We start from the raw sequence: 24,752 nt of genomic DNA on the forward strand, positions 1-24,752 counted from the left end.
AATAGATGGGGAAACAATGGAAACAGTGAGAGATTTTATTTTGGGGGCTCCAAAATCACTGCAGATGGTGGCTTCAGCCATGAAATTAAAAGATGCCTGCTCCTTGGAAGAAAAGTTATGACCAACCTACACAGCATGTTAAAAAGCAGAGACATTACTTTGCCAACAAAGGTCCGTCTAGTCAAAGCCATGGTTTTTCCAGCACTCTTGTATGGATGTGAGAGTTGGACTCTAAAGAAGGCTGAGCACCAGAGAATTCATGCTTTTGAACTGCAGTGTTGGAGAAGACTCTTGAGAGTTCCTTGGACAGCAAGGAGATTCAACCAGTCCAACCTAAAGGAAATCAGTTCTGACTGTTCATTGGAAGGACTGATGCTGAAACTGAAACTCCAATACTTTGGACATCTGATGTGAAGAACTGACTCATTGGAAAAGACCCTGATGCTAGGAAAGATTGAAGGCGGGAGGAGAAGGGGACCACAGATCATGAGGTGGCTGGATGGCATCCCCGACTCAATGGACATGAGTTTGATTAAACTCCGGGAGTTGGTGTTGGACAGGGAGGCCTGGTGTGCTGCCATTCATGGTGTTGCAGAGTCAGATACAACTGTATGATTGAACTGAACTAAACTAAAATAACTGAGACACTGTTGGAAGGGGGACATAAAAGGATATTGAGGTAAGATCTGATTCTTACCCCATACTCATTTATGATTTGAAAAGGGATCTAAGTCTTTAATTCATAAGTGGCTCCCAGAAAGCCACAGTTTGAATTATAACATCAATGCATACTGGTAAATGACCCAGAGCAAAATCTGCACATAGCAGTATATCAGTGTAAACAGGAGGATAAGCATCAGAGTGGAAGCAGAGGAGAAGATTGTTAGAAAGACAAAAGAATCAGTTGAACACACTTCAGGAATAAAGACAGAATCTGCCAGAGTAAACAGGATCTCTTGAGTACAAGAATGCTGTTAAAGAGAGATGGAGGGTTGGAGAGCCTTACCACAGCCGTGAACAAATAGTCTTTCTTCAGACATCATCACTCTCTCATTCCTGTCCACCAAGCAACTTTTTGGTTACTAATTCAGCTTTCTAAAATCTAGGTACAGAAAATTGAGAGACTGGTGTCCCGCACAGGAGAATAGAGTATAAATATCCATGTAGGACTCCCACAGATATGTCAATGAACTAGCTCTCTTTCATATACTGTTCTCTTGCAAGCTTCATTATTAATATGAATCAGCTTCCTGGGTCACATTAATTCTAGGACATAGAAAATGCAAATTTCCAGATGTGACAACAAGATGTTGAAAAATGGTAGGGACATCAAGGTCAGATTTGTCTTGGTGACAGTACTGCTTTCTTCTACAGCCTCATTTCACCTTTATTTCAACCTGCTTTGAAATTCTAAAGAAACATACCTAGATTACTTTAATAAGTGTGAAAAACGTGCTGTAAAGTCCTTAATAATGGAGGTAAGAGGATGGTTCAGAAGGAAGGATTATCACTTGCAATGGATATAATACAAGAAAGCTTCAGGGAGGAAAAGCTTCAAAATTTTCATGAAAAGAGGACGTTACAGAAACAGGGAACAACTAGAATAAAGACAAAAAATGAAAGGAGAGAAGATAAAGAAAAAATGAGATGACAAAACAAGCTTCTGTAGGAGAGGCATTAGGTCAAGGCTAAAGAGAAAAATATTAATGATCAAACAAACCAAAAGAAATGCTACTAAACAAATGCTCTGCATCTGATCAATAATCTTGTTTTATGCATCTTTTCTTACTTATATTTGATCTCTAAAAAGTAACTGCTGCTGCTGCTAAAGGAGACTAATTTCAATTTTATATAGAATATACATAAGGCAATATCCCATACCACCAAAAGTAAAGCAGAGGCTAAATGATTTGTGATTAAATTTCAATAAAATTTCCAACTTAGAGATTAAATTGAGCAATCCATGATGTATATATGTCTCTCACAAAGTCCACACAGGATGTCACTTTGAGAACAGCGTGGGGATAAAGATATTCAAAGGACCTCCACAAGGCAAAAAATAACCAAGCCATAAACAGAAGTGTCATTAAATCCAAAACAACTGATGCAAATTTAATTATTTTACTGTTAAAAATGAGAAAAATCAGGGGAAATAATAACTGGCTAATGGTAATTTCTTCCAGGATGAATGTCTTTTTTTGATATCTTCTTCAATGAAAATCACAAAAATCTTCCATATTCCAAAAGGAATTTGAACTACACTTCCAAAAAACTCAAGAACTCTCTGTGCCAATTTTAGGAAATCACCTTCATAGAAATACAGAAATATGAGGGATTTTTGTTCATTGCTATGTCATCAGTAACTAGAACAGTGCCTGGCATGTAATAGATGGCCACTAACTATTTCATATGTGAATAAATACTCAACCTTTCTTTCCAACTGAATCTCACATCCAAATCTACACAACCAATCCAAGCTAACCAAAGAGAACTTCAACTCTTTCCCTAAAACATGTGAAAATGCAAAAGAACTATAAATTTAGGACAAAGGGAAAGCAAATATAATTTATAAATTATATTATAAGTAATTTTTTAATGTCTACATACTTGAGGTTTTTTCAGTTTTTCCATAAATGGCAAATAAAAAGAAACAGTAAGAAGGATGGGAGGAGAGGAAGTGAGAAGACAAACCAACATATGGTTTTAAACAACTCAGCAGCAAGATGGCGGAGGAATAGGATGGGGAGATCACTTTCTCCCCCACAAATTCATTAAAAGATCATTTGAACACTGAGCAAACTCCACAAAACAACTTCTGATCGCTAGCAGAGGACATCAGACACCCAGAAAAGCAGCCCATTGTCTTCGAAAGGAGGTAGGACAAAATATAAAAGATAAAAAGACAGACAATAGGGTTAGGGACGGAGATCCTTCCCGGGAAGGGAGTCTTAATAGAGGAAGTTTCCAAACACCAGGAAACCCTTTCACTGGAGGGTCTGGGGGAAGTTTTCGAATCTCGGAGGGGAACCTAACTGGGAGGGAAAATAAATAAAACCCACAGATTACATGCCTAAAAACAACTCCCAGCAGAAAAGTACCCCAAACACTCGAACCACCAGCAAGTGGGGGCGGAATGGAGAGGAGCGGGCGGCACTGCTTAGGGTAAGGACCAGCCCGAATGCCCTGAGGGCAATCGGGGGAGCTAACATGAGATAGCAACTTAAACCGTGGGATAGCAAGAGAGAGAGAATTAATCTGGGAAAAGCCCTAAATTTAGGCACTACACGCCTGTTCCCAGAAGGAAGGACTGAAGGAATACCAGAGAAGAGCTACCTGGCGGCAGACTGGCCCATCCCCCGCCAGAGGCAGGAGGCAGAGTGGAGGGGAAAGGGGCAAACTCAGCCCCAGAGACGGCATCCCCTACCAAACTGCAAACAGGCTTCCAGCTTCTAACCAAAGACTTCCTGAGATTCTGGATGGTCGACATCCTCCGGGAGGGTCGCAGCCAGAAATCAGCTTCCCAGAAGGGACACAAGGCGCACCCGACAGGCGCACCTGGAAACTGAGGCTGGGACCGCAGAGGGGAGAAGGCGCACCGCACCAGGGAGAGTGCGCCCGTCAAGCTCCTGGCGGCCTGAGCTGCTCCTACTGGGGAAGGCACAAAACGCAGGCCCAACCGAGTCTGCGTCTTTGTGGAGGACCGGAAAACTGGAACCGCACGCAACTCAGGGCCCACTCCCTATAGAGCAGCCGGAAGCCTGAGCAGTGTAGACAGGGGAAGCACACACGCCGCGAGCGGGGCAAACCCAGTGTGGCCAGAACACTGCGAGTGCTCCCCACACAGGCCAGTGACATTTGTCTGCAGTGACCCTCCCTCCCCGCAGCGCGACTGAACAAGGGAACCTGAACAAGAGACCACCTCCGCCCGCCTGTGTCAGGGCGGAAATTAGACACTGAAGAGACCGGCAAACAGAAGCCAAATAAACAAAGGGAACCGCTTCAGAAGTCACCAGTGCAACAGATTAAAATCCCTGTAGGTAACACTGACTACTCTGGAAGGGGCCTATAAATATCGAAGAGTGTAAGCTGGAACAAAGAGCTATCTGAAACTGAACTGAACCCACACTGCCCACAACAGCTCCAAAGAAATTCATAGATATATTTTTACTATTACTATTATTTTTTTTTCATTAAAAAAATTTTTTTCTATGTCTTTTTTTTTTAAGTCCCCTATTACTCCTCTATTACTCCTTAATTTTCATTTTGATAACCCACTAAAATCTGACCAAAAAAAAAAAAAAAAGACCCTATTTTTAAAGCGAACTTCATATATATTTCTTACATTTTTTGTTTGTGGTTTTTTAATATTGTATTTTTAAGAGTTTAACCTCTACTCTAGATTTTTAATCTTTGTTTTTCAGTATTTGATATCAATTTTGGACATTTAAGAATTCAACCTTCAGTACCCATTTTTACTCAGGAGTGTGATTACTGGTTTGATCACTCTCTCCCCCTTTTGACTCTCCTTTTCCTCCCCCAGATCACCTCTATTTCCTCCCTCCCCCTGCTCTTCTCATTCTAATGCTGTGAATCTCTGTGGGTCTTCTAGGCTGTGGAGAACAATTAGGGAACAGAGTACGACCTAGATCTGTCTCTCCTCTCTTGAATCCCCCTTTTTCTCCTCCTGCTCACCTCCATCTCCTTCCTCCCTCTCCTCTTCTTCCTCCCTCTCCTCTTCTTCATGTAACTCTGTGAACCTCTCTGGGTGCCCCTCACTGTGGAGAATCCTTTCACTATTACCCTAGAAGTTTTATTATCAGTGCTGTATGGATGGAGAAGTCTTGAGGCTACCGGAAGAGTAAGACTGAAATCCAGTGGCAAGAGGCTTAAGCCCAAAACCTGAGAACACCAGAGAACTCCAGACTACAGGGAACATTAATTAATAAGAGATCATCCAAAAGTCTCCACACCTACACTGAAACCAACCACCACCCAAGAGCCAATAAGTTCCAGAGCAAGACATACCACGCAAATTCTCCAGCAACGCAGGAACATAGGCCTGAGCGTCAATATACAGGCTGCCCAAAGTCACACCAAACCCATAGACCCATCTCAAAACTCACTACTAGACATTCCATTGCACTCCAGAGAGAAGAAATCCAGCTCCACCCACCAGAACACCAACGCAAGCTTCCCTAACCAGCAAACCTCCACAAGCCAAACATCCAGCCCCACCCACTGGGAGAAATCTCCACAATAAAAAGGAACCACAGACTACCAGAATACAGAAAGGCCAGCCCAAACACAGCAATCTAAATAAGATGAAAAGGCAGAGAAATACCCAGCAGGTAAAGGAACATGAAAAATGCCTACACCAAGCCAAACAAAAGAGGTGGAGATAGGGAATCTACCTGAAAAAGAATTTAGAATAATGATAATAAAAATGATCGAAAATCTTGAAAACAAAATAGAGTTACAGATAAATAACCTGGAGACAAGGATTGAGAAGATGCAAGAAATGTTTAACAAGGACATAGAAGAAATAAAAAAGAGTCAATTAAAAGTGAATAATGTAATAAATGAGATCAAAAACACTCTGGAGGGAACCAACAGTAGAATAATGGAGGCAGAAAATAGGATAAGTGAGGTAGAAGATGAAACGGTGGAAATAAATAAAGCAGAGAGGAAAAAAGAAAAAAGAATCAAAAGAAATGAGGACAACCTCAGGGACCTCTGGGACAATGTGATATGCCCCAACATTAAAATCATAGGAGTCCCAGAAGAAGAAGACAAAAAGAAAGGCCATGAGAAGATACTCGAGGAGATAATAGCTGAAAACTTCCCCCAAATGGGGAAAGAAATAGTGACACAAGTCCAAGAAACCCAGAGAGTCCCAAACAGGATAAACCCAAGGCGAAACACCCCAAGACACATATTAATCAAATTAACAAAGATCAAACACAAAGAACAAATATTAAAAGCAGCAAGGGAGAAACAACAAATAACACACAAAGGGATTCCCATAAGGGTAACAGCTGATCTATCAATAGAAACTCTTCAGGCCAGAAGGGAATGGCAGGACATACTTAAAGTAATGAAAGAGAATAATCTGCAACCCAGATTACTATACCCAGCAAGGATCTCATTCAGATAAGGAGGAGAATTCAAAAGCTTTATTTACAGACAAGCAAAAGCTGAGAGAATTCAGCACCACCAAACCAGCTCTTCAACAAATGCTAAAGGATCTTCTCTAGACAGGAAACAGAAAGGTTGTATGAACGTGAACCCAAAACAACAAAGCAAATGGCAATGGGACCATTCTTATCAATAATTACCTTAAATGTAAATGGGTTGAATACCCCAACCAAAAGACAAAGACTGCCTGAATGGATACAAATACAACACCCCTATACATGCTGTCTACAAGAGACCCACCTCAAAGCAAGGGACACATACAGACTGAAAGTGAAGGGCTGGAAAAAAATATTTCACGCAGAGACCAAAAGAAAGCAGGAGTCGCAATACTTATATCAGATAAACTAGACTTCAAAATAAAGCCTGTGAAAAGAGACAAAGAAGGACACTACATAATGATCAAAGGATCAATCCAAGAAGAAGATATAACAATTATAAATATATATGCACCCAATATAGGAGCACCGTAATATGTAAGGCAAATGCTAACAAGAATGAAGGGGGAAATTAACAATAACACAATAATAGTGGGAGACTTTAATACCCCACTCACACCTATGGACAGATCAACTAAACAGAAAATTAACAAGGAAACACAAACTTTAAATGACACAATGGACCAGCTAGACCTAATTGATATCTATAGGACATTTCACCCCAAAACAATCAATTTCACCTTTTTCTCAAGTGCACACAGAACCTTCTCCAGAATAGATCACATCCTAGGCCATAAATCTAGCCGTGGTAAATTCAAAAAAACTGAAATCATTCCAGTCATCTTTTCTGACCACAATGCAGTAAGATTAGATCTCAATTACAGGAAAAAAAAAAAAAAACTATTAAAAATTCCAACATATGGAAGCTAAATAGCACGCTTCTGAATAACCAACAAGTCATAGAAGAAAACAAAATATGCACAGACAAATGAAAATAAAACACAACAACCCAAAATCAATGGGACACTGTAAAAGCAGTGCTAAGGGGAAGGATCATAGCAATATAGGCTTACCTCAAGAAACAAGAAAAAAGTCAAATAAATAACCCAACTCTACACCAAAAGCAACTAGAGAAGGAAGAAATGAAGAACCCCAGGGTTAGTAGAAGGAAAGAAATCTTAAAAATTAGGGCAGAAATAAATGCAAAAGAAACAAAAGATACCATAGCAAAAATTAACAAAGCTAAAAGCTGGTTTTTTGACAAAGTAAATAAAATTGACAAACCGTTAGCCAGACTCATCAAGAAACAAAGGGAGAAGAACCAAATCAACAAAATTAGAAATGAAAATGGAGAGATCACAACAGACAACACTGAAATACAAAGGATCATAAGAGACTACTACCAGCAGCTCTATGCCAATAAAATGGACAACTTGGATGAAATGGACAAATTCTTAGAAAAGTATAACTTTCCAAAAGTGAACCAGGAAGAAATAGACGATCTTAACAGACCCATCACAAGCATGGAAATCGAAACTGTAATCAGAAATCTTCCAGCAAACAAAAGCCCAGGACCAGATGGCTTCACAGCTGAATTCTACCAAAAGTTTAGAGAAGAGCTAACACCTATCTTACTCAAACTTTTCCAGAAAATTGCAGAAGGCAAACTTCCAAACTCATTCTATGAGGCCACCATCACCCTAATACTAAAACCAGACAAAGATGCCACAAAAAAAGAAAACTATAGGCCAATATCACCGATGAACATAGATTCAAGACTCCTTAACAAAATTCTAGCAAACAGAATCCAGAAACATATTAAAAAGATCATACATCATGACCAAGTGGGCTTTATCCCAGGAATGCAAGGATTCTTTAATATCCGCAAATCAATCAATATAATACACCACATTAACAAATTGAAAGATAAAAACCATATGATTATCTCAATAGATGCATAAAAAGCCTTTGACAAAATTCAACATCCATTTATGATAAAAACTCTCCAGAAAGCAGGAATAGAAGGAACATACCTCAACATAATAAAAGCTATATATGACAAACCCACAGCAAACATTAGCCTCAATGGTGAAAAATTGAAAGCATTTCCCTTAAAGTCAGGAACAAGACAAAGGTGCCCACTCTCACCACTACTATTCAACATAGTTTTGGAAGTGTTGGCCACAGCAATAAGAGCAGAAAAAGAAATAAAAGGAATCCATATAGGAAAAGAAGAAGTAAAACTCTCACTGTTTGCAAATGACATGATCCTCTACATAGAAAACCCTAAAGACTCTACCAGAAAATTACTAGAGCTAATCAATGAATACAGTAATGTTGCAGGATATAAAATTAACACACAGAAATCCCTTGCATTCCTATACACTAACAAAGAGAAAACAGAAAGAGAAATTAAGCAAACAATACCATTCACCATTGCAACAAAAAGAATAAAATACTTAGGAGTATATCTACCTAAAGAAACAAAAGACCTATACATAGAAAACTATAAAACACTGATGAAAGAAATCAAAGAGGACACAAACAGATGGAGAAACATACCGTGTTCATGGATTGGAAGAATCAATATTGTGAAAATGAGTATACTACCCAAAGCAACCTATAGATTCAATGCAATTCCTATCAAGCTACCAACAGTATTCTTCACAGAACTAGAACAAATAATTTCACAATTTGTATGGAAATACAAAAAACCTCAAATAGCCAAAGCAATCTTGAGAAAGAAGAATGGAACTGGAGGAATCAACCTGCCTGACTTCAGGCTCTACTACAAAGCCACGGTCATCAAGACAGTATGGTACTGGCACAAAGACAGAAATATAGATCAATGGAACAGAATAGAAAGCCCAGAGATAAATCCATGTACCTATGGACACCTTATCTTTGACAAAGGAGGCAAGGATATACAATGGAAAAAAGACAACCTCTTTAACAAGTGGTGCTGGGAAAACTGGTCAACCATTTGTAAAAGAATGAAACTAGAACATTTTCTACCATACACAAAAATAAACTCAAAATGGATTAAAGATCTAAATGTAAGACCAGAAACTATAAAACTCCTAGAGGAGAACATAGACAAAACACTCTCCGACATAAATCACAGCAGGATCCTCTATGACCCACCTCCCAGAATATTGGAAATAAAAGCAAAACTAAACGAATGGGACCTAATTAAACTTAAAAGCTTTTGCACAACAAAGGAAACTATAAGCAAGGTGAAAAGACAGCCCTCAAATTGGGAGAAAATAATAGCAAACGAAGCAACAGACAAAGGATTAATCTCAAAAATATACAAGTAGCTCATGCAGCTCAATGCCAGAAAAATAAATGACCCGATCAAAAAATGGGCCAAAGAACTAAACAGACATTTCTCCAAAGAAGACATACAGATGGCTAACAAACACATGAAAAGATGCTCAACATCACTCATTATCAGAGAAATGCAAATCAAAACCACAATGAGGTGCCATTACACACCAGTCAGGATGGCTGCTATCCAAAAGTCTACAAGCAATAAATGCTGGAGAGGGTATGGAGAAAAGGGAACCCTCTTACACTGTTGGTGGGAATGCAAACTAGTACAGCCACTATGGAGAACAGTGTGGAGATTCCTAACTGGAAATAGAACTGCCATATGACCCAGCAATCCCACTTCTGGGCATACACACCAAGGAAACTAGATCTGAAAGAGACACATGCACCCCAATGTTCATCGCAGCACTGTTTATAATAGCCAGGACATGGAAGCAACCTAGATGCCCATCAGCAGATGAATGGATAAGGAAGCTGTGGCACTTATACACCATGGAATATTACTCAGCCATTAAAAAGAATTCATTTGAATCAGTTCTAATGAGATGGATGAAACTGGAGCCCATTATACAGAGTGAAGTAAGCCAGAAAGATAAAGACCAATACAGTATACTAACGCGTATATATGGAATTTTGAAAGATGGTAACGATAACCCTATATGCAAAACAGAAAAAGAGACACAGATGTACAGAAAAGACTTTGGGACTCTGTGGGAGAAGGTGAGGGTGGGATGTTCTGAGAGAATAGCATTGAAACACATATACTATCAAGGGTGAAACAGATCACCAGCCCAGGTTGGATGCATGAAACAAGTGCTCGGGCCTGGTGCACTGGGAAGACCCAGAGGGATGAGATGGAGAGGGAGGTGGGAGGGGGGATAGGGATGGGGAACACATGTGGATCCATGACTGATTCATGTCAATGTACGGCAAAAATCACTACAAATATTATAAAGTAATTAGCCTCCAACTAGTAAAAATAAATGAAAAAAAAAAACTCAGCAAAGGGATCTTTTTAACTTTGGCATCAGTAGCATAGCTTTTTTAATACTTAATTTTGACAAAATAATCATATTTTACCACTTATGAGAGCAGAATAAAGAGCTAGATAATTCCCATAAAAAATTTAAATGTCAAAAAAAAAAAAATTTAAATGTCCTAAATTACAGTTGCCCTGAGAATATTTCCAATAAGAATTTATTAAACATGTAGAGGGGAAGTTGAGATCAAGATGACAGAGTGGGAAGACAGTGAGTTCACCTCTTCCCAAGGACACATAGAAACTACAACTACTTACAGAACAACTACCTGTGAGAATGACCTGCAGTGAGAAATGAGAATTTGCATACCAGATCAGCTCTTCTGCAATGAAGGGTATAAAGAAGAAGAAGAAGAAAAAAAAACCAAGATGAGTATAAGGGAAAGAGAAGTAATTGAATCAGGACCTACACTCCCAGCAGGTGGCCCAAAAGGAGGAAGAGATATCACAAATTCAGAGGTCCTGAAGAGGAGCAAGGGGTTCAGTCCCAACTTCAAGTACCCCAACCCTGGAGACTGGCACCTGGAAGACAAACCCCTTTAACTGGTTCTGAAAACCAGCGGGGCTTACAGTCAGGAGAGCCAGAGGGCTGTAGAAAACTGAGACACTGCGCTTAAAGACTATGCACACAAACTCATTCACTCCCAGGCCCAGCATGGGAGCAGCAGACTGACAGGAGCCTGATATCCCTGCTCTCCTGGCAAGGATGCCTCATCATACACCTCAGCCCACACCAGGCTCCCACTTCAGTCCCTCCACCAAGGCGGCAATCCCTGGCACACCCTAGGAGAAGTCTTGGTTCATGCTGGGCTCCAATGCTAACCCCTCTGGCTCCAGTCCCCGTGCCAAAGTGGTAGCCCTCCACACGTCCTAGGGGAAGCCTGAACCCCACACCAGGTTCCAACTTCAGTGGGGAACAATCCCCAGTACACACCAGAAGAATTCCATGGTCACTTCAGCTTCAGGCCTTCCGTCAAAGCCAAGGGACACACACAGTCTATCTAAAGACGCTCCTACACAAGGACACACCCTCAAAACACAGAGAAGTAACTGCTTCTCCTAATGCATGGAGACAAACACAAAAAGTCAAGCAAAATAGAAAGACAGAGGTGTGTGTTTCAAACAAAAGAACAAAATGAAACTCCAGGAAAAACAAAAATCTAATAAAATGACAGTAAGTAATTTACCTGGTACAGAGTTTAAAGCAATGATCATAAAAATGCTCACTGAATGTAGAAGAATAAGGAAAGAAAACAGAACTCCAAAAAGGTATTAGAAAATATAAAAAAGAAGGCATCAGAGGTGAAGAATATTGTGTGTGTGTTAATTCCTCAGTCATGTCTGACTCTTTGTAACCCCATGGACTATGGCTCATCAGGCTCCCCTGTTGATGGAATTCTCCAGGCAAGAATATTGGAGTAGGTTGCCATTCCCTTCTCCAGGGGATCTTCCCAACCCAGGGATAGAACCGGGGTCTCCCACAGTGCAGACAGATTCTTTACCATCTGAGCCACCAGGGTAGCCCGATTAATGTAATAATTGAAATGAAATACATATTGTAGGGAATCAACTGCAGATTAGGTGACAGAAAAACGCATAAGCAACTTAGAAGACAGAATGGTTGAAATCACTCAATCAGAACAGCAAGAAGAAAAACAATTTTAAAATGAGGCTTAAGTTTAAGAGACCTCTAAGATAACATCAAACATAATAAAATTCAAATTTTAGAGGTTCCAGAAGGAGAGGAGAAAGAAAGAGGCAAAAATGAATTTGGTGAAACAATGGTTGGAAATTTAACCTGTAGTAAGAAACACATATCCAGATCCAAAAACAAAGAAAATCCCAAACAAAATGAATGAGATCTATTCCAAGACGTAGCATAATTAAAACAGCAAAAGTCATCCTAGTGCACCAGCCCTGAGCACTTGTCTCATGTATCAAACCTGGACTGGCGATCTGTTTCACAATTGATAATATACATGTTTTAATGCTATTCTCTCAGGTCATCCCACCCTCGCCTTCATAGCAATGTATGGCAAAAACCACTACAATATTGTAAAGTAATTAGCCTCCAACTAATATAAATAAATGAAAAAAAATAATAAAGATAAGCTGAATAGAAAAAAAAATAAACTACTGCTTCAAGAAGTGTTAAAAAAAAAAAACAGCAAAAGTTAAAGAGAGAATTTTAAAGGCAGTCAAAAAGAAAAAAGAAAAACTGAAGTCACATCCAAGGGAAGCCCCACAGGCTATCACCTATTTCTCAGCAGAAACTGCAGGTCTAAAGGGAATGGCATAGTATACTTTATTTAAAGTGATGAAAGGAAAAAATATCTACAACCAATGATACTCACATGGCAAAGTTATTCAGAACTGAAGGAGAGAAAGTTTCCCAAACAAGCAAAAACTAAAAAGAGTTTAACAACAGTAAACCAGCCTTCCAAGAAATGTTTAAGGAACTTCTTTTAGTGGAAAAGGAAAGGCCCTATAAAGATAGGAGAAATGAATGAAAGGAAAAATATACTTTACTAGGAAAGTAAAAATTTCCTTTACTAGGAAAGGAAAATATATAGTAAAGGCAATGAATGAGCCACTTATAAAGCAAGTGAAATGTTAAAAGACAAGTCATAAAAACAAATCCATAGATACAGAGAACAGACTAATGGCTATCACAAGGGAAGGGACAGAGTCGGGGTTGGAGGAAAAAATGGGTAAAGGGGATCAAATGTATGCTGACAGAAGGAAACTAAATTTTTGGTGATGAACACAATGTACTGGATAGGAGTAGAAATATAATGTTGTACACATGAAACTTATACAGTATTATGAACCAATGTTACCTCAATAAAATATAAAATTTTAAGCAAAAAAAATTAAGTTGAATTAAAAACTCATAGGGATATAATATACAGCACAGAGAAAATAGTCAATAATACTATAATTAACATGGCATGGTAGATCATCTATAAAAACATAAAAATCACTATGCTGTACAGCTAAAACTAATACAGTATTCTAAGTCAACTATATCCCCATTAAAAAATTAATAAATAAATAAACATGCAGAGGCTTTGTAAAGAAAACATCACTGTTTCATTATCTTTAAACATGAACCTGAAACAAATCTAAAATATATTTTGTACCAATGCACCAACAAGATGAAAGAGAAACTTAACACTGCAGTAACATTAACTATTTCTTTTGGATTTTATAAAGTTTGATACTTTTCACACCAATTTTCTACCTTTCATTATAACTTAGGAGAGTCTTCAAATGTGACCACTGATTACAATTAGAACACAACTTCACTAACAACAACAGATACAGAGAAAGACTGATACATATCTAGTTCCAAATGTGTCCTCCGTGTTTGCACGGATCTAATTTACATAATTAAATGGGAATTAAGCCATTTTCTTTTATCAAGTTCTTTCCTTTGATTTTTTTAATAGTTTTTTATAATTACTTTTATCTAGCACCATCTGTGCTAGATAAAAGGCAAGTAAGAAACGGTAGCTGCCTAGTTACACTTCACTCATCGTTCATGACTACTACACAACTCTAAATTGATGGAGGCATTGCACCTCTATCTCATGCAAAACAGCTAGAGATTTGAAAACTTTTCTATTTCCAAAGAAAAAATGTCAGTAATACCTTATCGCTATGCCTTTTGCCAGTTTCACCCCGGCCCACCCTCCCCCACAGCCACCACAAATAACTGTGGTTCCTTCAGAGAAGAAAGATCCCTTCTGCCTTAGGGAAGGGCTCACCTGCTAGTGGAAGAATATTTTCAGGTTTCATAGGTATCCTGGCTTTGTGGTCCAAATGAAGAGAAATGAATCCATAGAAATTTATCTATGTAATTAAAGTAACCATCTAGATAACTTGACATTATCTACACCCAACCTCAAGTTCGTAAAACATCACAATCTTCATATTAAGATTTCACTAAGCAATGCTATGAAATGAAACTAAAGTCCTTTGAACATGACTTAAACAAAGCAAAGTCACCTCCACTTGGGCTGCCAAATGCACTTTCTCCTTGTCTTTTCGCTCCAAGCACTGCTTCACTTCCTCTAACTCAGAAGCCATTGCACTGAAGTTCAGCTGCACTCTCAAATCTGACATCTGCTTCTCCAGATCCTCTCGCTCAACCCCTTAAAAGAGAAAATGTAAAGCGTGATGGTTGTTCGTTATTCACAGGATAATGTACTCTCAAATGGTAGGCTTATTAATATTAACGCTACTCCATACAATCCACTTATTAAATGTCACTGTAACCAACTCACCATTCTATTATTTCAAGTCTTACACAATTTTCTAAAATACATAGCTACGTCATCCAGTGTTATCCCATTTTGATACTGTACTTGAACTGCTATCTGATTTCCAGTATAATTTATTTCAGGAAAATTCAATGCATTTTTCTTTAATTTGCCTTATCTCCCTATATTACCCCCAAACTCTAAAACAAAATTACTGAAAGAATTTTCAACTAAGCTTCTACAGCTTACTGAAGTTACTGAAGTTCACACAACAAAATGCTTTTCTTGCAACATAAGCAAAGGAGGCAGCTAAATCTTGATTGTGTTCTGACCTTTAACTTGCTAGTTCTGGAGACAACTACCCACAACTGATCAATATAAACTGACAAAGTATGTACTTTTAGTTCAATATGAAATATTTGGTACATGATGAAAAGGGCACTGTAACAACATCTTTTTCAAAAATAAATAACACGAAAACCCTTTTCTCAATGAGCTTGCAATCTAAGAATACAAAAAAGATATAAATGAAGTACTTCTATGAAGTTAAGATGTCAAAAACTGGAACATATATTATCAGTTTAAAACTACTCTTTTCTAGTACTTTCACTTCCAGAAAAGGAAGGAAGGAAACACGAGCAAATACAATTTACAGATCATTCATAAGACATATCCCAACTTCAGAAATATTAACTGTCAAAATTGCACAGTGTGGATAAAAGATGCAAAGGTATTTTAACAGTAATAAGAGGACCTTCAGATACTATTCAGATATTTCCCTGTATCTTTCTGGTTATCATACAAAATCAGTCCAAAGGACAGAATGATTAACTATCTTAATAAGAAACTGAGGTTGTAAGAATTGGTTTAAAAGTTAGTTCTGAAAAATAGATAAAAAATTTCACCAAGCAAAGCAGACAAAGTCAGGTTGATATTTCAGGGAAAGGAAACAGCATGAAGCACCCAGGAACAATACTGGATTTCATATTCAGGTGCCTGCACACACCACGTTCTACATAGCTAATACTTGTGAGGTAGGTGAGCTGGCAGTCAGCGGTCATGCGCTGCCAGGAAGCTTGGAAATCAGCCTACAGACTAAGAGTCAGCAAACAAGTTCTGTAAAAGGTCAGACAGTAAATACTGCAGCTACACGGTCTCTGTCACAGCTACTCATCTTTGATATTATATTACAAAAGTGACCTGGACAATGCATAAATGAATGGGAGTAGCTGTATTCCAATAAAGTTTCTTTATTCAAAAACAGGAAGCAGTCTGGATTTGGCTCATGTGCCATCCTTTGCCCACTCCTGCTAGATCATCAACCTGAAAATATGCATGTCTTATGTATAAATGTATTTATTCATTTGAAAAATACACGTATCCATTTATCTTAAAAATAACTTTTATTTTATAAATTTATTAATATATACCCACGTGTGCCAAGTCACTTTAGTCGTGTCCGACTCTTTGTGAACTCGTGGACTATAGCCTGCCAGGCTCCTCTGTCCATGGGATTTTCCAGGCAAGAGTAATGGAGTGAGTTGCCATGCCCTCCTCCTGGGAATCTTCTCCAACCAGGGATGGAACCCACATCTTTTACGTCTCCTGCATTGGCAGGCAGGTTCCTTACCACTGAGCCGCCTGGGAGGCCCATATAGATATGCTGTGTGTGCACCTCTCTCTGTGTAGTATCTACCTACCTATATATAGACCTAGACATGTTTTATGACATATATTAGTGTATACACACATATATGCAAATTAATGTTAGTACGAATATATATTATACAACTTATGAAGATAATATATACGAACATGTACATAAACACACACACATATATGTATTTTATAAAACACATCTATGTATCTGATGTGGAGACATAACATTTTGATATGTTCTACACATAAAATAGCAGTAGTAGTGCAGTGTTAGTTGCTCAATCGTATCTGACTCTTTGTGACCCCAGGGATTGTATCCCACCAGGCTCCTCTGTCTATGGGACTCTCCAGGCAAGAATACTGGAGTGGGTTGCCATTCCCTTCTCCATAGGAGCCTCCCAACCCAGAGATCAAACCTGGATCTCCTGCATTGAAGAGAGATTCTTTACCATCTGAGTTACAGGGAAGTCCCTACATAAAATATTAAAGTATAGATATATAAATATTAAAGTATAACACATATATGCATATATAATGAAAAATTTATAAAAACTGAAATACTTAAAACATAAAGTACACAACACAAATAGGGTTAGAGACACTCTCCTCCCAGAGGATTATCTCATATGCTCCATTTTAAAGAACTCTTGCTACAAATGTTCATGCGTCAGTAGAGGATAGCAGTTAAAGAGTTCAAGCCTGGATACAAAAAAGATTTGGTTTGCTACTTCCCACAAATGTGACTTTAAGCAAGGAATTCAATTTCTTTTTTAGCCTTTAAAAAAAAATCATTAAAATGGAATAAGAAGAGTATCCTTCTCTTAGAACATTTGTAAGAACTAAAAGACACAGTGTAACATGTGTAGCATGATGTCCCAGAACTCAATAAATTATGAGAGGTTTTAATCAAGAGAATAACATGACAGGTGTGTGGCTTAGAAGGGTTCCTTTAGTAGCAGGGCCGAAAACAGAGTACAGACAAACTAGCATCAGACAGGTTAAGAGGGTAACAGAGATGAGATAAAGCATGCCTAAACTGGGTTAGTGGGAATACAAAAGAAGCCACTTCAAGAGATAGCAGAATCTTCAGACAGACAGGATACAGGATACTAATTAGATGGAGGGGAGAAGTAAGTTCCGATGTTCTTTGTATTTTAGGCTTATCTGGATAGAGAAACATTCGACCAGTTAAGATAGGAGATAAAAGCAGATTTGGAGGAAACTAAGAATTCAGTTGTAAACCTGTTCCTGAGCATGCTGGAACAGCACATAGAGACGCCCAAGGAGCACCTCCATCTGGAGGGCTGAAGGTCAGGAGAGTGAGAAGAGCTCCCTTTAGGGGTCATCCTTTGTAGGTAATAGCTAGAGCCTAAGATTAAATAACAACCCCAGGGGAGAAGCACCAAGTGAGAAAATCCATAAATAGGATTCTAGAACACAGCATTTAAAACGCAGACTGGAAACAAACGAAAAAGATTCAGATGGAAAGACTGAAAACAACTAAGATAGAAAAACCAGGAAACAGTAAGAACAATCAAGTCAGTGGAAAAGTTTTAAGGGAGAGGGAACAAATGGGAAACAACTAAGGCAAGTAATTAAAAATTCCTTTGAATTTGACATAGGATACCACTAGTAAACTAAGCAAAGTCAATTTTAGAAGCAGAAGTGGAAGTCATATTGCAGTGGGTAGAGGAATAAAGAGCAGGCAGAGGATGACAAGTGCAATTTTTTACATAGAATTTTTTTTAAATAATGCAAGTATTCTATAAAGATGAAAACTCTAGAATTATTAAAAGAAAGTGAAGAAGTCCATTGCCACAATAAGAGAACTTTAAGATTTTTTATTAAGCCTAATAAGCAGCTTAAAAAAGTGAGAGTCTTTGAGTCCTCAAAGACACCAAAATTAACTAGATTCTATAAGACAACAAAACATGTAACAAATGTACCACAGACTCTTTTGCCAAACAAAATGAGAAGTCCTATGTACAACTTCATAACAATTCCATGAATAATCTTAATACCCTATATTTTACTTTAAAAATAAATTTTAAAGTTTTTCAATGGCTAAGTTGTGTCTGACTCTGTGACCCCATGGACTACAGCACACCAGGCTTCCCTGTCCTTCACTGTCTCCCAGAGTTTGCTCAAACTCATGTTAATTGAGTCAGTGATGCCATCCAACCATCTCATCCTCTGTGGTCCCCTTCTCCTCCTGCCTTCAGTCTTTTCCAGCATCAGGGTCTTTTCCAATGAGTCAGCTCTTCTCATCAGGTGGCCAAAGTATTGGAAATACAGCATCAGTCCTTCCAGTGAACATTCAGGGTTGAGCTCCTTTAGGATTGACTGGTTTGATCTGCTTGCTGTCCAAGAGACTCTCAAGCACCACAGTTCAAAAGCATCAATTCTTCAGTGCTCAGACTACTTTATAGTCCAATTTTCACAACTGTACATGACCTCTGGAAAAACCATACCTTTGACTATACAGACCTTTGCCAACAAAGTGATGTCTCTGCTCTTTAATACACTAAGTTTGTCATAGCTTTTCTTCCAAGCTTCTAATGTCAAAATACGTTTAAATTACAACACCACAGAACTGAACTTAGTAAGTGAAGTTGCTTGGTCATGTCCGGCTCTTTGCGACCCCATGGACTGTAGCCCACCAGGCTTCTCTGTCCATGGGATTCTCCAGGCAAGAATATTAGAGTGGGTTGCCATTTCCTTCTGGCATGCAAATATGTTAGGACAGGTATGTCAAAATCTGCCATTTTCTGGTAGATGCAGAAGATTTTCTGGTAATGTGGGAATTCTAACTTAGGCAACATATTGAGTTAAGTGTAGGGAATCTGGGGAATTTATAACATCAAACGCTTACAAGAATTTCTATGGTAATTTAGGCATTTGAGTAAAATGCCTTAATATTTAAATGATTTAGAGCAGAACAATCTTTAGTAATCTGTTAGAAAACATTATAAAATTTCAGTATCACCATTTCTGTTAAACACAAAACTTTCAAAAAGAAATACATCCAGAGTAATTAAATTCTACAACCAAAATCAACACCTCCACTGAAAAAACATTCTAAAGATTTTCAAACACAATACCTTTCTAATCAACATTAAAAAAGCCAATCATATGGTTCATGACCACTTTTACAATCTGATTAATTTTTTTCCCCAATCTCCAGGTAACAAAACAAAGATAGGATATTAATTTATATTGAAAATCAGATTAAGAGAAAGTGAAAAGCATAGGGAGTTCCAATTTAAGTACAAATACACACACATAAATACACTCACATGTGTGTGATATGTATGTGTAGCATATATGTGTGTGCATTAATTTAAAAAAAAATTCCACAACTGGCTTGTTGGCTCTTTCTAAAAGGAAGACTCATGAGATAAGCAGGTCTGACAACTGAAATGGGTTTAAAAATCAAGCAGAGAAGACATTAAAACTGGATGCCAATATCAACAACAAGCAAGTGAAATTTGAAATTAAACACACAATGCTATTTACATTAGCATCCCCGAAAATTAAATGCATGCATGCCAGTCACTCACTGAGGTCCACCTCTTTGCTACCTCATGAACTGCAGCCCTCCAGGTTCCTCTGTCCATGGAATTTTCCAGGTAAGAATACTGTAGTGGGTTGCCATTTCCTACTTCAGGGGATCTACCCAAGCCAGGAATCAAACCCATGTCTCCAGAGTCTCCTGCATGAGCAGGCAGATTCTTTACCATTGAGCCACCTGAGAAGCCCAAAAATCAAATACTTAAGTATCTAACAATATCTATATGATGAAAACTACCAAATTCTGATGAAAAAAATCAAGGATGAACAAAATAAATGGAGAGATAATCCATGTTCATGGACAGGAAGACTCAATATTGTCAAAATGTCAGTAGTTCTCAACTCCAGCAATAGATTCAACGCAAGCTAATCAAAATCCCAGCAAGTTACTTTGTGTATATTGACAACCTGATTCTAAAGTTACAAAGAGTGGCAAAGAATCCCAAATAGCAAGAGCAATACTGAAAAAGAAGGAAAGAGTTGGAGGACTGACACTATCCAACAAAACAGTGTGGTACTGGCCAAAAAAAAAAAGACAGCTGGACACCTGGGACAGAACAGAGAGCCCAGAAGTAGACCCACAGAAAAACAGTCTACTGATCTTCGACAAAGAAGAAAAGCAATACAATGGGGAAAAGATAGTCTTTTTAAACAAAGGACACTAGAACTGAAGACTCACATGCAAAAAAAAAAAAAATGAATCTAGACACAGAACTTATTATATCTTCCACAAAAATTAATTCAAAATGGATAACAGATTTAAATGTAAAATGCAAAATTATAAAACTCTTAGAAGGTAAGAGAATGATTTGCAGGTTGACAATGACTTTTAGATATTACACCAAACTCACAATCCATGAAAGAAAGAATAAATAGGCTGAACTTCATTAAAATTAAAAGTTTCAGCTCTGTGAGAGATAATCTTAAGAGAATGAAAAGCCAAGCCTTAAACTGTGAGATATTATTTGCAAAGACATACTGATAAAGGACTGCTAGCCAAAATATACAAATGACTCTTAACAATAACAGGAAAACAAACTGGGCCAAAGACTTTATGAATATATCAGCAGAAAAGATATACATATGTGTGTGTGTGTATATATATATATAGTAAATAAGTATATGAATAAATGCTCTACACCATGTTATCAGGAAAATGCAAATTAAAACAAGATACCACTACAAACCTATCTGGATGGCTAAAATACAGAACGCTGACAATTCTAAGTGTTGAGAAGGAGGCAGAACAACAGGAAATCTCATCACTGCTGGTAGAAGGCAAAATGATATAGCTATTTTGGAAGAGAGTTTGAAGATTCTTACAAACCTAACCACTCTTGTCATATGACTGAGCAATCACACTCTCTGATATTTATCCAAAAGAGATGAAATCTTAAGTCTACACAAAAATCTGCACACAGATATTTAGTTTACAGCAGTTTTATTCATGATTGCCAAAACGTGGAAGAAACCAAGACAGGCTTCTGTACATGAATGGATAAATAAACTGTGGTACATCCAAACAATGAAATATTATGCAGTGCTTTTAAAAAAAAAAAAAAAAAAAAAGTTTGCTTTTTTTCTTCTGAAGAACTTCTAAGCCATGAAAAGACATGGAGGAAACTTAAAGAGATATTACTAAGTAAAGAACCCAATCGGAAAAGGCTACATACTGTATGATTCCAACTATTGATATATTAGATTCTAGAAAAGGCAAAACTAAGGAAGTGATAAAAAGATTAGTGTTTGTCAGAGGTTAGGGGGAGAGAGGGATGGATAGTGAAACACAGAGAACTTTAAGGGCAGTGAAACTACACTATGATATTACAATGATGGATACATGTCATTACACATTTGTCTAATCCCACGGAACACACAATACCAAAAGTGGACCCTGAGGTAAACTATGGACTTTGCACAACAATGATGTGTCAATATCCAATTCATTAGTTGTAACAAATGCACCACTGGGGTGAGGGATGTTGACAGCTGGGAAAGCTGTGATATGAAAGAGCAGGCATATATGGGAAATCTCTGTTCCATCTGCTCAATACCGCTATAAAATTATGTCTGTTTTTAAAAACTGCATGCTAAACTAGGATTAATTTGGAAAACCCTGTAATAGATCAAGAAATAGGGTGAAAAGAACATAAGCAATTCTGAAAATGAAAATTATTTAAGAAAGATCAAAAAAGCAGAAATTAACACAATATTGTAAAGCAACTATACTCCAATAAAAGTTTTTTTAAAAGGCCCCAGACATTTACAAATCAGAATTATACCTCTCCTAAACCTCCAGTCATCTCCCTGTCCATCCTGAAGGCTTGACTGTTGCCTGGAAATCTGAGATACTTGATGATGTAAACCCTTTGGATCACCTTCTGCTTTCATAAGCTGTGTACGGAGTTCTTCTACCTAAATACATATAATCAAGGATGAAACTTTCATTAGTTTTAAAAGCAGGAAAACAATAATTGAACTTATAAATTATTACAAATTATTTCCCTAGGGGGGAAAAATCACTTCCAGCAGATTATTGTAAGCACAAGTTGAAACCAAGTTAATCTCATGACAAGCACAGTGGAATAGTCTCTTGCTTCACTTCTTTATTCCTATTCCTTTCACAATGAAGGTATTTTCCCCTTCTTTGTGTCTATGACAAATAATGTGACCACATTTTACAAAATCCCTATTTTCACCTACTTTTTACATTTTACAAAATCCCTATTTTCCACTCTACTACTATTAACCCAAATCACCTCCTGTTAAGTACTGTATGTTTTTACATTTTTCACTTATTTTCTTTCATGTGAATGTAGTCTATTGGTCGGTAAAGTCAAGTGAAATGATCACAATTTAAAACATTTTGATATCAAAGTACTGCTCAAAATAAATAAGTACTAAAGGCTGTTGAAAAAAGTATAAACTCCCTGAGGTCAGGTACCCTTTTATTCATCTTCATGTATCTGAAGTCTAGCAGGCAAGTCCCCAATGACCATTAAACAAGTTAGCGGTGGCAGAACATCTCAGCTAAACTCACAATGGCAACCTAAACACAGAAATCTCTTATTTCAAAAGATTAAAAGTTATAAGGCAGAGTTCCAAAACCAAAAGAATCAGAAGGAATTGAATATAGATATAACCTTCCAAAAAAGAAAGTCTAAACTCTGCCAACATTAATTCCATCATACCACTGGCTGTAGAACAAAGCCATTACATGTTTTTAAGGATTTTGTAAAACAGGTGCTATGTTGCATTTTCAGGATTAATCGTCAAATAAAGTACTCCTGAACATCTATAATGTCTGACATCTTTGCCTACCTAGCATATTATGTACTGAGTTATGTAACCCATACCTCAAAAGAGAGGCAAGAAAAACTGCAATTTACATTAAACACAAGCAGAAAGACAGTTAGAAATCCAATGCCCTTTCCCAACGTATGTAAGATGGCTATTGCAAGCTACTGAACTTTAAATATCAGAGGCACCAAACTCATATTATGGGTTAACGGGCTACAAAGTGTTATGCTTTAAAATTAAGCCTTATCTCCGGTTAAAAGGAATCAGATAGCATCTTGAAAATGAGAAAATAAGACAATGATACATTCAAGGGAACTTGAACATGCAAAGGTCTGTTTTATGTGTTTTACTTCCTCCTTCACTCTCCAATGCCTCCTCGAATAAAATTAAGTTCCTGGGAAAACTGTATCTTTCCCATCCAGTCTCACTTTCACACTGGTTATGCTAAGAGAGAGAATTTCTAAATTGGAGCGGCAATCAGCAAGACACACTGTCACAGGAGGAACCTGGGCTGGTGCTTTGTGCTGGCTTGCTCTGAATCTTCCGGAAAGGATTTCATCTTTTGCTTATGTGTGCTAATATACATCTGTTAGGAATAAAATTTCCTAGACCTGAATTTTTTTGCCCTTTTACAAAGACATCTAATAGGGAAAGAGACTCAATCCTGATTTAATTTAAAAGCAGATTATCATAGCTTGCACACTTACCTGATGCAAAAGTGTTTCTCTGCTGCCTTCTGACTGATTCAGTAACCTTCGAGATAGCTCCAATTCCTGTTGAAGCTAGAGTTTCATCAAAGGATAAGGGAAAATGTCCAATGGGGCAGAAGATAACTAAACTATTACAGGCACAGTTTAAGAGGAGAAAAGTGAAAAGGTTTTCAGACTTTTACAGCTAATATAAAAAGATAAACATCTTGCGATAAACACATATCAATGCTCCCATTAAAATAATGGTAATTAAATAACAAAAACTGAACCAGACCAGACTGCAGGAGGTCTGCGCTCTAGTCAGTTTCATCTCAATTATGACCCTGTTTAAATCTTTTTTCCTTAAAGGCCTCCTTTCTGTTATCTCTAAAATAAATCTGATATCTCTAAATATCTCTAAAAACTGAGCTCCCTTCAGTTTTAAATCATTTTAATGCAAAATTCTAAAGCAATTTTTCTTTAAATTAGCTACATGCAGTATCATATGAACTAAATTAGAATAAAAATTTCAGGGACCTAATGACTCAAGGTGTATTTCATCTAGTTGGTGACTACTTTATATTCTTAATAGTCTTATACTCCTAATATCTCCAATATTCATAACATTCCGAAAATTTTGAAGTATCTCAGTTCAGAATAAGACATTTTAAATTTCCCTAATAATACTGCCATTAGATAATACCCACAGAAAATGTACCAGTTAGGTGACTAAATATGCTACAAAGTCACTGTGCCTAGCTTATTT

At 37.6% G+C, this 24,752-nt stretch overlaps 1 protein-coding gene across 3 annotated transcripts in view; it reads right to left on the reverse strand.

Annotated features, from left to right (window-relative positions):
- The window catches only part of CEP128 (centrosomal protein 128), a 465,565-nt gene that overhangs the window by 337,888 nt on the left and 102,925 nt on the right, over positions 1 to 24,752 (reverse strand). For all 3 annotated transcript variants that reach the window (XM_043472686.1, XM_043472687.1, XM_043472685.1), the window contains 3 exons: positions 24,005 to 24,079; positions 22,280 to 22,412; positions 14,515 to 14,660 (listed from right to left, as the gene is read on the reverse strand). In XM_043472686.1, coding sequence (XP_043328621.1) covers positions 14,515 to 14,660; positions 22,280 to 22,412; positions 24,005 to 24,079 — 354 coding nt within the window. The remainder of the gene's footprint in view (positions 1 to 14,514; positions 14,661 to 22,279; positions 22,413 to 24,004; positions 24,080 to 24,752) is intronic.

Source organism: Cervus canadensis, chromosome 6, assembly GCF_019320065.1.
Source record: "Cervus canadensis isolate Bull #8, Minnesota chromosome 6, ASM1932006v1, whole genome shotgun sequence".
Lineage (NCBI taxonomy): Eukaryota > Metazoa > Chordata > Mammalia > Artiodactyla > Cervidae > Cervus > Cervus canadensis.